General features: G+C 39.3%; 2 protein-coding genes across 2 annotated transcripts in view; both read right to left on the reverse strand.

The window, feature by feature from the left end:
* The window catches only part of LOC131681526 (uncharacterized), a 126,701-nt gene that overhangs the window by 67,874 nt on the left and 45,059 nt on the right, over positions 1–13,768 (reverse strand). The window lies entirely within an intron of this gene.
* Positions 4,817–11,756, reverse strand: LOC131681938 (uncharacterized). The gene has a single exon (XM_058963083.1). It carries the CDS (start codon positions 8,794–8,796, stop codon positions 8,245–8,247), a length of 552 nt encoding a protein of 183 aa, XP_058819066.1. The 5' UTR covers positions 8,797–11,756; the 3' UTR covers positions 4,817–8,244.

Below are 13,768 nucleotides of genomic sequence, written 5' to 3' on the forward strand. Positions count from 1 at the left end.
TCCTTACCTATATACGAAAAAACGATATTTTATTTTGAATTAAAAGTTTTCCACTGTTACATTTGACGTGTTTAACTTTTTTTACCAAATTCGGCCAACCTACCCCAGACCTGGGGTTGGTTGGCCGATTTTTTTTCTGCATTTGTTTGCTAATAACTTTTCACCTGATTTTTTCGTGAATGAAAAAATTACATATGTTCTCAAGGATTGTATCTTCATGACAGCGCAAACCGGTTTTCAAAAAGTCTAACCAGAATGAGTAAAGAAATTCCGAAAGCAAAACTCGGCCAACCAGCCCCGATCTCCCTTATACTAGGTAATCACCACCAAACTATAGGAAGAATCAATGGTGAAATTGATATTGCACACCAAAACTTACCACAATCTGACTTTCATTAAGACTTTAGATCAGAGATCTTGTTCCACTATACTTACACGCGACACGATTCCACAGTTTCCCACATTCGTTGGCTAAATGAAGTGTACTAGATAAACAAAATACAAGCGAGAATACGCTTATTGTTTAAAAAACAATTTTAAGCTTAATCCAAACATGAACCGCCATGTTGGAAAAACGCGAAAAACCAAGTCCATTTCAGCCGCCAGAAAAATTGTCTAAGTATTGAAATTGCCTTTAAATCGCATTCGCAAATTGCATTTGTTTCTAGGTACAATTAGCACAGGCGAGTTGAGCAAACGTCAAACTGTTTAAATCGCCTGACCATGTTCGTCCGCATTTTTTTGACCGGGCAAACTTACAGACACTTTATATAACAGACTAGCGGAGAGAAAAACAGCAAAACTAGCAACCATGAATGTAAACTGGCACTTCCCCTCTCAAAACCCTCATGCTCGTTTGGCTGCATTTTTTGACACTCCGCTAGCCTGTGTATATAGTGTCTGTAGGCAAACTGTTTAAATCGCCTGACAATGTTCGTCTGATTTTTTTTTGACCGGGTGTCTGTTAGGTTTGCATGGCTGCCAGTCTCGTGGTTTTTATATATTTGATCGAAAAAGTTAATTTTTTGTCGATTTCGTATCATTTCATTTGGCAACCGTGGAAAAAACTGTGATACAGGGATGCCAGATTTGCAGACATGTCTGATAATTCGCAGACTTTTCATTTTAGATGCAGATTTTTTCGATGTGGAAGTGGAAAACATGTTTTTCTTTCGTGAATATGCTAGTTTAGTGTTGTAGAACAGAGAACAGACATCCATGATCGAGCAAAAATATTTAAAAAACGTGTGTAAACATTTGAATTAATATACGATAAACACTAGCGCCGCCACACCAACCTATCCCAACTATCCGTCAAATCCATTCCGGAACCGGTTCGAAATCCTGAATGGATTCAGTATGGAATCTTGCTCAAAGAAAGCAACCGATTCCGACTTCATCGGTTGATGCATTTGAGCTGGAATTCATGCTGGAAGTCCGAACCGGTTCCGGACTAGTTTGACTGGGTAGAGGTATAGCCGCTGTCAATTCTATCGAACTCGGCCACAAAAAACATGACGATAGTAGCGCAACTGGTTTGGATATTCCAACTTACGTAAACAATCACAAGAAACTCAGACCTAGGGACAGATCACTTGTGATGCATTTTGAAAAATCAGCGAAATTAAATGCATTTCTTTCCATCAAAATAGAAATTCAAAATGTATTTTGCGTTGCGTGCAATGTATTTTGCGTTGCGTGTAAGACGTCAAAACCCTACAAAAAACTAGCACTATATTCAACACAACGTCGAACAAAGTGGATCAGCGTAGGACGATTGTTAAACAAACTTTTGTGCGATGGAGTGCAAAGTTCATGAAAAAATGGAAATTAAATGCATTTTTTCTAATTTGATGCAAATTTGTTATACATTCCTAGAGTGATCTGTCCCTAGACTCAGACTATTATTCATGGATTATTCGCTCTGATCTTTGGTTTCGAAATTTCTATGTCAGCTTTTGTGTACAACTGCTAGCAACCAGTCTCATAGGCGCGAGCATTATATACAAGGAGACTACTAGGACCTGTAACCCTGGTTTTCTTTTGTTAAGATTCAGTGTAATGTTCGGAATTAAATGAAACTGTGCTGAGCACCAAAAATACATTACCTAGCCACAATTCATGTCATGAAATAATTAAGAAAACTATAAGACACGTGACTCTGTGTAAAAAATCCGACGGTAAGCTCAAGACTAAAATATCACGATGACACGGCGAGAATTTACGAAAATCGTTGCACATCGTTCAATTCTTGACTTTTTTAATCAGTTTTATCAGTTAATACAAATCAATGTATCATCAAGTTGTTTTTATCCCTTTATGGGCAGCTAGGGTGGTGGCTAGCGAGTTTCATACATCCTTGACCTGACGGACGAAGCTATGGTGCCTTGAACACAGGCAACGCAGATCCAAGGCCATCATTGAAATGAAAAGTTCTGCGTTTGAGATGTACTTCACCCGGTTGCCATACGAATACCTGTAATTATTACGTGTAATTATGTATGTATATGTCTAATTGTGAGTCCAACTGTGGTAGTTTGTGCGTGGAATGTGTAATTTTTAGCGTTCGAGTTCAGGGGTGCATACTTGTCTGAGTTGGCGTGGATGCTCACTAATTGCATAAGAGTGTGTTGATGTTTTTTCGGGAGTTGTTCTACTGGAGCTGTAGAGCTAGGGTGTCGGAAGAGCTACCCGTCAGAATTACTCGCTACAATTGCAGACGAGATCAATTGCAGCGGGTCGTGATTCTAAATGATATTTGTTGTACGGTACAGACATGTGCAAACACAGGGACGTCACGATCGCCTGCATTATCACGAGGGGCTCGAGCGTTTGTCCGTTAACGTGTTCGATCGCGTGGGCGTTTGTATGTCGCGTGTGTTAGCGTGCATGTAACTTTGCATGTATAAATTCGATTTTATAACCGTGTTTCCATTCGCATATTCGCGTGTGTTCTTAGATGATCGCGCGCGGACCGTGAATTTGATACTTAATTTTCACAGTATGGCTCAGATGCTAAAAGAGAGTGCGTTCTTCCATATCACTTTCGCGTATTCGAGATTTTGGATGTATTGGTGGACGATCGCATTTGCATGTTCCCCCTGCCAATTCACGACGAGGGATTCATACATTTGTATGGTAGCGTATTCGATCGCGTGGGACTATGTATGTCGCGTGTGATGGCGTGTATGCAGCTTCGCGAGTATAGTTTCGGTTCTGTAGTCGTGCAGCCATGGAGCAGACTTCCGGACGTGATCGACCCGTGATCGCGCGAACACCGGCGCCTGTGGGTTAGCGTTTGTAAATTTGTGAATGCTATCACGATTATTTTATCAACGAGGTACTATCGTGCTTTGAAGATCGCGGGCGTAGGTGCGCATGAGTTATCGCGCAGGGCTGTCAAAGATTATTTTGTATATTGTCATCTTCGGGAGCCCTGACATGGTACAGTTCAAATTTAGGAGAGTCCCAGGTCGGGGCTCGTCGCTAAGCCCAAGGTGCCTCCAGAGAGTACTTGGCCTAAACCCACATTGTACATTATTTCGACCATGGCATAAGGGGGTAATAAAGGTCGCCAAGTTAAGTACTAAATTTGATCATAATGTAGCTTAACTAAAAATAAAATAATCGTATCCCAAGTTTCTATGTGATATCATCACTGTAATACTGCTTTGGTGGAAAAGCCCCCGGACCACGTCAAGGTGCAGTATCATGCCGAGGGACAAATCAATGTATCATCATGTTATGAACTAGAATCATAAAAATATTAAACATATTCAGACATAACCACCTACTAAACATTTGAGTATAATGCCATCTTTTTTGCGTTAACTAGTTTTGTGAAAACACAAAAATTATTTTCAATACGAGTTTCATTTATCATTGATTGACTAGTGACTTATTTTGAATTTTTTTTCTCGAAGAATAGTTGAGCAGAATGATCTTGACTTTTCGCGATGCTGGTGTACTGATGTGGCGATGCACAAGGTAAGATTTCTGGTCTCATATTGCGAATTTTGCCCCAATACTCACAGCAAAATAATTCTGTCACACGAAAATATGCTCACACCGCATCTACCATAGTTTGGTTGTTGCGGTGGCTAAAAAAATATTTAACGCCCTCTCTAGGATTGTGTATAATATGTTCGACAGACAAATAAAACGTGACACGAAATGAATTTTCATCACTCGTAGAAAAACAAGGTCGATTTAAATTACAAAAGTGCGCCATATCAGCGAGCGTGGCGTTAGTGAAGAGAATTTGACACAGAGCTAAATGCGTTACTTAGCTTCCGCACCCACCCGAAAACGTTACCGTCTTTTTAATCTCATGCAAACCAAAACAAGCAAAATGGGCCGGAAACGTGAAATTCATTCTTGTCGAAGTGCCCAAGGCTGGAGATGTTCACAATCATTTCTTAAGTTACAACACGATACCGATCGGTGCGAGGGGTAAACACTAAATCTTCAATACGGCGCAGTGCCAAAAGTCTTACATATTTAGTTACTTTAAGTACCATAAAGTACATTACGTACTTCAAAGACTTAAAAAAGTAAGCGTCAAATTCATTGTACTTTAATTACTGAAACGATTTTATGTACAGCGCCTTCGTACTTTAATTACGCAAAATATTTTAATTACCGTTAGGATGTACTTTAAATACTCTAAGTACGTGAACATCAACACTAATTACATTAAGTACATTATTAAGTACAACAGAATTATTTTTAAATACTTATTTTAATTATATTCAAATATTTACAAATATTTACTTTAATTATATTCAAAATACGTTGGTATTTTCAGTACGACGCACTCAAACCTGCTAGTGCTTACCCCTCGGATCGGTGAGTAAACACATAATAGGATGTTAGTAATTTAATTGATTCGGTGTATCGAATCTAACTAGATGTATGCAATGGATTAGAATTTGTTGGTCCCCGGAACTGCTGGAGAAATTGGCGGGGTGCAAGTGAAAACTAGAGATACGCTCGGACCATTTTCAATAAGGCTTGTTTAGTGATCAGTTTAAACCCAAAAGGAGCTAAAACATCAAGTCGTGGATTATTATGAATGATAGTAACTGTATATTTAGGTTTCATCTGGGTGTAGATCTGTATGATTCCAGCACATCGAGCATACTTTGAACTCAAGATAGAAGCAAATCTTACGTTGAAAGAAAATGTAGTGCCACGGAATCGTACGCCTTATCATCGCGGCGATTTTGTACTTACAAGAAGTAAAAGTAAACGTCAGCCTGGAATATAAAGTAATATGTCTACCTTGAAAGGTGTCCTTACATGATCATTAAAAGTGACATTTCTGCGCAGTAATGCCATTAGTAACGCCTCGTGTTAGGGTACCTGATATCTGCGGGATTCTAAAAGAGCGACGGAAAAGAAGACTAAACAGAAACAAAAAAGATGGGTAGGTAATGTCAGAGACATAACCGAAGTGAAGTAGAGTACACATAGGCTGTTATTTCGAATGCTGCGATTTTTGCTACCTTCTGCATTAAAATCAGCTATTTCGATATTTGTTATGATGTATTGTGCGCCGTTGTTGTGGTGCATTTTACCACTGCACAGGTTTGTTTTGACGTGCCCATTTTTTAAAGAGCAATTTATATTGATTTTGAAAAATTGAATATGTTTCATGTTCCTGAATATTTTGCAAAGCTATTGTGATTTCAGAGTAACATGTTGGCTAAATGATATCATTAATTAAATTCTCCCAATTGATGGTCTTTAGCTAAGTTATGATTATATTTTCTTAGGGGTGTATTTTATCCCATCTACCTCTACATACGCTTGCATTACATTCACATAAATCACTTGCGACGCGTTTGTGCAAATGGAATCTGATCATACTTTGAAAATTTCAAACGTGCACCCGAGACACATGCGTTGCAAAATTCAAATGTTAGGTTTGTTCCAAAGTTTCGAGTGGGTAATTACCAACTCGATTATTTTCAAGTGGATAGTACCAAGGAGCTTTTATTCTCAGGTGATACGATCGTCGAAATCGCCGATCAGCCATGTTGGTTCTAGAAACGACAGCTAAGAACAATGTTTACAACATCCCCATTGCTTGGATTTCAATATGTAAACAAAGATGTTCGCCGTCATTTTTCTACTCCGCAGCTTGCTGCACGCTTACCTCACTCCTCACCTAGTTACTGCCAAAGACGAATCACCTTATAACTCTAAGCACCTTGGATAGTACTACCTTTACAACTCATATTATCCACCGGCCCTGATTATTGAATATTTCATTACACATATGTATAGTGGGATCAAAATGCATTCACTTGCTGAATATTTTTAGAAATAGGCCACTTTAAAGTATGGCATGTACAAATAAAGTAAATTAAGGGCCAAATCGGATAACAAATAGTTTTTGGACTTACTGTAAATTGTACTTACTATACAGTTAGGAGCCAGCAGAAGGGCATTTGCGCGTGGAATGTCAGCATTAGAGAGTTAAGACGAATACCCTATACATAATATGTTCAAACCTCCACCAAGCAGGTTACTTAGCGTGGAGTTTTCGCAATAACCCTGCAATTGCCACGTATGATAATAACCCACAACGAATGTAGTGCCAGGGAGCGATGCCATATGTTTTTTATGAAATGTCTGCAGAAGAATAATTAAAATGTCTGTAAATGTCTCTAGATGGTTGTGTAAATCCTAGTTACACTACAATATTAATTTAAAAATAGATTGAAATTAGAATACTAATAATGAAGGAATCACTCGTAGTCGAATACAGTAGTACAATTTTGCTAAATACTATTACTCTTTTAAAAGTCTGTAGATTTCTTGCTATGTCTGCAGGAGGCTATCAAAAGTCTGTAGAATTCCGACATGTCTGTAAATCCCGTCATACATGCAGCAGTTATACAATTAAACTGTGTTTATAACAGCATATACATAGATGTAAAAATTAATCTCAGTTTGCCCCGAATATCAAATCAACGGCAGAAACATTATATCAGTATCCAATATCCAAGTCTTTCACACTCAACCACACCTTCGCACGCGCACACTTGCAATCCGCATATTGAACTCCGAAAAAAGAGCGTTCTGCGATGTGCGCTGATCATTGTATGCACGCCACGCCTGTGCATCATTGGGTGAAATGAAGCCTGGCGGCAGTCATTGACTATATTCCAACCGAAGAGTTTAAGCTGACATAAAACGTAGCAGCTACTACGAGGTCAGAAAGCAAACTGACGAATTTTCTCTTATGTGCCGTTACCTGGCGAAGTTCATTTGATAAAAAAGAGGCAGTCCTAACAACGCTCGCTGCTTGGTTGAATTGTACGGATTAATCAGCGCAGATAATTACCATCTTTACAAATTACATTATTTTCGTTATCTATAATAGACGCACATTTTACGGGATCAAATACAATATACGTGCACATATTTCCGATCAGATAGTGCAAAATATAACGATTTCGAACAGTACAACGGAAGTTAATCGCATTTGAAGACTGGGAAAATATATCAGCAGAAATTTTTGAAAAGGGATCCCCATATTGAAACATTAGAAGTATTCTACTTCAAAGCAATGAAACGACAACAAGAATTAATTTCCTCAAACAAAACAAAAACTGTTTTACCGTTGCTTAATTTCTCAAATATAGAACAATAAATTATTATGGATCATTGAAATACAGTCGTTACTCTGCATTCTTTAAATTTGTCCATTGCAATCATTATTTCATGCGAAGTCATAGTATGCGACATCGACAATTATTCTATTTCGTTCTTCAAATTTTACAACTGTGAACCCTTAGATATCGGATAGGCTGAAGTTTGTTGCGGTTCTTCAAAAAAAAAAAAAAGAATTCAGTTACACCCGAAAACGTGTATTACGTGTGTTCTCTTTATTTTATGTATTGAGTATGATGACAATAGTAACAAAGATAGTCGTGCCAGATGTGTAGCTGAATATGTGTGCTATGAAGTATGATGTGAAGGTTTAGCTGTGTAGTTCTAGAAATGAAGGCCCGAGTAAAAAAGAAAATTCCAACTGCTACAGTTCGGCCATTCTGCTACTATCGCCCTCGATAGTCCACCAAATGCTCATTTTGTTACCCCATGACTATTGACAGAGTTGAATGCAAAATATGCACGAATCATTTGAATTCATTGATAGGAATAGGATATCAACATATTACGAACATTGATTTGAAACGCACAAATGGCAATAGCAAAGCATCATTACTATTCTTAGGGAAATCCGCAAAAGTCTGATTCGTCCGATGAACAACTCGACGCGAAAGAAACGGGTTCTTCACGATTAACTGCCTGGCGGTACAGCCTTAGATTAAGAGGGCCAAACGTACCATCAAAGTGCGTGCTCGTCATCTGATATCCGTCCAAATCCGACACAATGTATCTGTTGTTGTCGAGAACCCCTCGTATCTGATACGGCCCCCTATACTTGGCTTTAAGCTTGCTATTTTCTCCTGGCACTTTTACCGCCCTAATAACAACTAAATCACCTTCTTGATACACCGTGTTACGCTTGCATTTTTCATCGTACTTTAATTTGTTGTACTTCTGCAACTGTTTGATCTTTTCCTCCGCTTCGTTCCTAATTTTCTCGAGGTTACGATCAACGTTTGTGTTAATACCTTCCAGAAAACGCTCGATATCTGACTTTGGGTGTAACCTTTGTTTGACACCAAATAACAAGACTGCTGGACTGTTATCGATCGATCTGTTGAACGAATTATTTAAATGATACTCTGCCTCAAACAAGACATCATCCCAACACATTTTCCTCTCTTCAACTAGCTTTGCTAATAACGGAACTAGTACCCTGTTGTAACGCTCTATCTGTCCATTTGCTTTAGGGCAACCGGTAGCTATCAATACATGTACTATACCTTCAATAGAACAAAATGTCTCACACTCTTTTGAAGTGAAAGCTGTTCCACGATCTGTTATTATTCTCCTCGGCTTCGAGTAATTAATAATATACGAACGAAGCGCTTTGATGACCTCACAAGTCTTAGTGGTACGAGTAGCGAAGAGCTTAATAATTTTACTGAAGCCGTCTATAACTGCGAAAATGTGAATGTTTTTACGTTTTGTACTTTCCAGTGGACCTAAATGATCGACGTGAATGGTATCAAATGGAATATTGCCCTTTTCAATATTCTGTAAATATCCGTCATACTGTTTGTCTCGCGGGTTAAAGGCGACACAAGTAATGCAACGGGTGAATGACCTATATGGTTAAAACCCGCTTCAATAAAATCAATCAATCAACAAGTAATGCACATCTTTCCATGATGCAAAACTTTTTTCTTCATTACAGGGAACCAAAACATACGCTGAATTTGTGAACAAACCTTATCCGCACCAAAATGTTCCATGCTGTTATGATAACGAAATATCACAGACGATTCCATGCATTCTGGCACATAAAGCAATAATCTATTCCTCTTTTCCCTTTTGTAAACAATATTGTCCCTAACTTCGTAATCCTTCAACTCTCCTTTCAGAATGGCAGTCTTGATCTTCTGGATACTAGGATCTTGAAGCTGCGCCACGTAGATCGTATTAGAAAACAAGTCATTAACCGAGTTCTCACCGGTTTCAAGAAGCAATATGTTAACGCGACTCAGTGCATCTACATGCATATTCGAACTGTTTCAAGTAAAGGCTTCATCGAGAAATCTTAGCATTAACATCTTTTCTTTCCAAAGTCTTCTTCATTGCTTCACAATCGGTGACTATCCTGAATTTCAAACCGAACAGATACATACGGAAACGCTGTAAGGTGTACACAACAGCAAGGGTCTCTCCAATTCGAAACTATGAAGCTTGGACTCAGCGGTTCTCGTCTTTCGGCTGTAGAAAAGAACAGGGTGAAACTTACTGTCTTGCTCTTGGCGTTGGAGCAAAATACCCCCAAATCCGGCGCTGGAAGCATCGGTGTGAACTTCTGTTTCGAGTTACGGCGAATAGAATGCGAGTACCGGTTTTCTGATCTAACAAGCCTTTAGTCCTTCAAACGCAACTAAATGCTTTTCTTCAAACTTAAACTGGACATCCTTTTTCAACAATTCATACAACGGTTGCGCTATCTTGTTAAAGTTCAGTATGAATTTGCGAAAGTAGCTAACAAGCCCTACGAAGCGGTGAAGTGCATGTACATTAACGGGAATCGGAATAGTTTGTACGGAATCTATGTGACGGTCACTAGGACTAATCGAGTTGTAGGTTATGTTGTACCCGAGATAATCGAGGGTAGTCTTTAGAAAAGAGCACTTTTCCAATTGTAGCTTTATGTAATTGTCACTTAACGTTTTAAGAACGGACGACAATAAATCTAAATGTTCTTCGATGGTATCGCCACTAATTAGTATATCGTTGCGTTGCGTTGCGTTGCGTTGTGACGATGATTTTGGCGGATTGCACACTGACTTCATCATGTTTGACTGCTGATTATCTAATAAGAGTTGCTTAGGAAGTGGTAAGTAGGAATTCATACCAATCCGACCCATATTAAAACCTCAACAGCATGATAGCCATCATTGCCGGCCGCCCCCATCTCCATCGTTCACGGGGAAGGATAAAGGATAAGGTAGACAGGAAGTGTTGATGCTCCACCTACTTAACGGAAGGACGACGATTCATCAGACTCTTCCATAGGTGTCGCGGAGTTGGTGGTTTGGAAGAGTATCAGGTCTAGGATTCGCTCCAAGCAAACGATGCGACCTGTAAAGCATATTTTATTAGGTAGTTGTTTAGTTAGTCTTCGAGTGCACGATCACTCGAAAAAGAGATGATCTTGTTTAGTTTTTGGTTATTTTTAAACTCTGGGCAGCCGGCTACCGAGAGTATACTATGTTCCCTAAACAAAAACAATTTGAACTCCACACAGCCGATCGTGGGAGTATTGCCTGGAAAAGCTAATCTTATCTGCGTAATGGGCCGGATCACTATTTATTGCAACAGTATTTGGACAGAACTCGCTACTTCTTCTCTACGATATATTTATTGGCTTGAAAACTACCAAGTGACAGCATATTATACTGGCAAAAATAGCGCGAGATGTTATAAATCAAGGAAAGTATTTCTTATTTTCCATATCGGATTGTTTGTGGAATACAAGTATACGAGCGATAATACCGAACACTGAAGGGAAATATAAAGGATTGTTAATCTGATGCACGGGCTTGTTAGCAATAACGGAGCTTTAAATTAGGTTCATAAAAACAGACGCGGCGAATTTTCAATACGTATTGAGCCGTGTTCATAGATACTAGTCAGATTAGTCGTATTGGGGCTAATTTCCGATCAACTATTCATTTTTACGGCAATGTTTTCTCGACTAGATCTGTTCGCACCCTCTCATTCTGTTCGCACCCTCTCATTCTGCGGTCTAAGGACCAAATGTCATCAATAGACTTAGAATCGCGTGGAGGCATGAGATAGGAAACTTGTAAGAATTTTGCTATCCCACCGTTTGACTACCAGAATGGATGGGAGAACAGTAATACTAGCAAATACCGACTACCATAAGAGCGGTGCAAATTTGAACGAGTGACGTAGAGTACTGCACTGAAAAAAGGACCAGGAGTGCGATTTTACGAAGTTTTAGCTTCCGATGGCCCTACATTTTCTGACAAAGTGAAGTTCTTGAATGTTGAGATTTTTATTACTGTTTAGAAAAGCAAAAGTATCATAAAGCTAGTGTCAGGCCTTCATGAGACCTCAAGAAGTCACTTTTGGAGGTATTCGTAAATGTAGATTTGTCGGTAGACGGTTCCAAATATAATAGAAAAATACCTAATTTAACACAACTACAGATCACTTGCAACATAAAAAGCTTTTTGTGAAATTCGACAGCTCCATCTTAGGCCAATTCAATAAATTTCCTGCATGAAAGTTTCCATTTTTTAAAAACGGTTTTTAAGCCAAAGCTTTGGAAGTTAAACCTTGGCGTGGAAGTGCCGGTATATTAATATATTCTGTTACTTAGTGTAGAATTAGATTTCGTCATTTACGGCTAATATACAACCGCCAGAAGAAACTTAAAACGTTGGTACACAATCAAGAAAGGCGAATCAGAAAAGGTATATGTCAGTGATTCACTAAATACAGACTGGAAAGAGGGTAATATGGAAAACCTTAAGGTCCGCCCAGATTAAGTCTTCGGTACGGAACAAAACCTCGGCCTAGGAACTCCTAGCATGTTGTTAGTCGCCTCTTACGACATGGGAGCAGTTCCCAGAGGTTCTATTCTTGGTTGAAATAGTGCAAAAAGATTTCAGCCCGCCGGACACCACACGGCTTGGTATCGCCACTAATTAGTATATCCTCGATAAACACTGAAATTTTTCCTGACTTTATAAATTGTTCCAAAACTTTGTAAATATAGCGTACAAACGCAGCGGGTGAGTTAGCGAATCCGAACGGAAGTTTGTTAAATTCGTACTGCCCACCATCAACAACAAACGAGGTGAACTTTTTTGAATTTTCGGCAATACCTACATGATAAAAACCGTTTTTTAAATCTAGACTGGTAAAGTAACGCTTTTCGCGTAGCTTGAGGACTAGATCCTCGATGACTGGCATCGGGAAGTTATCACGCTCCACTAACTTGTTCAGTGGTTTATAGTTTACACACATTCTATACGTATTATTCCTCTTTCGAACCAATACAACGCGACAATAATTATTAGCCTGACTCTTTCTAATAATCCCTTTTTGCACCATCTCCTCTATAATGTCATTCAGCGCCTGCTTCTCAAAAACACTTAATCTTGCGGGTGGTACAGTGAAAGGTATGTTCCTTCAAGTTAATTTATACCTCCATCTTCACTAAAGGTTCATCAGGTTTGGGTCGGTCTAGGTAACATTCCTGAAATATCTTTTCAACTCTCGATGTCAATTGATTTGTCTCGTCAACGTCGCCAACGTTCAAGTCGACCTTCGTATCCTCAACCAATACGCAAAGACAGTCATCGCTGTTACCATAAGCATCAATCATAAGCTGTAAATCGAATTGCGATACCGAGGATTTCCGGCCGAAAACAATTCCTGCAATACCATTACCATTTATAAAGTCTCGGCCCAAGAGGACATTGACTCCTTCCGAGATCGTGTCGTCCGGTACGACAACGAGACAAGTACTAAAAACGCGATTTCCAACAATGATCGAGCTTCGAAATGATCCGTACATCTTCAAACGCGTGCCATTAATTCCAACTATATCTCCAGGCGTTACGTTCAGGGAATAGTCAAAATCAGATGGCAACATTGAACCTTTGATCAGACTTACCGGGGATCCGAGATCCAAAAGTACTTCAAACGTACTGCATCGAGTACCAAAGAGAATCATTACTATTCGACGACTTCCTTCGTCCACTTTTAAGATGTAAGGCTCTGTGGTGATGATTGTGTCCTTAGCTGGACTACTTTCCTGCGTAAACCTAACTTGCGGTGCCTCAAGCGTTGGTTTCGTTGTTATAGGTGTTGTCGTAGCGGCGCAGTCTGCATCGAGATGACCCACTTTTCCACATTTTGTACAACGAGATTTTTTCTGGGGTAGCGGACACTTCGCTGATAGATGTCCTTTTTCGTTACAGTTGAAGCATCGTCGAACTGGGGTCTGCACGTCGCTTTGTTCTTCCGTATTATCCTTCTGCTCATTGTTCTTCAATGATGATGTTTTGACGACATCCTTACGTTGGACATTATACCGTGTATTGACAACAGCTCTCAAGCGAAGATA

The sequence above is a fragment of the Topomyia yanbarensis genome, chromosome 1 (genome assembly GCF_030247195.1).
Source record: "Topomyia yanbarensis strain Yona2022 chromosome 1, ASM3024719v1, whole genome shotgun sequence".
NCBI lineage: Eukaryota > Metazoa > Arthropoda > Insecta > Diptera > Culicidae > Topomyia > Topomyia yanbarensis.

Bases quoted from the DNA above. Each gene is read 5' to 3' on its own strand.
- LOC131681938 (XM_058963083.1), bottom strand. From the start codon at position 8,796: ATGTGTTGGGATGATGTCTTGTTTGAGGCAGAGTATCATTTAAATAAT.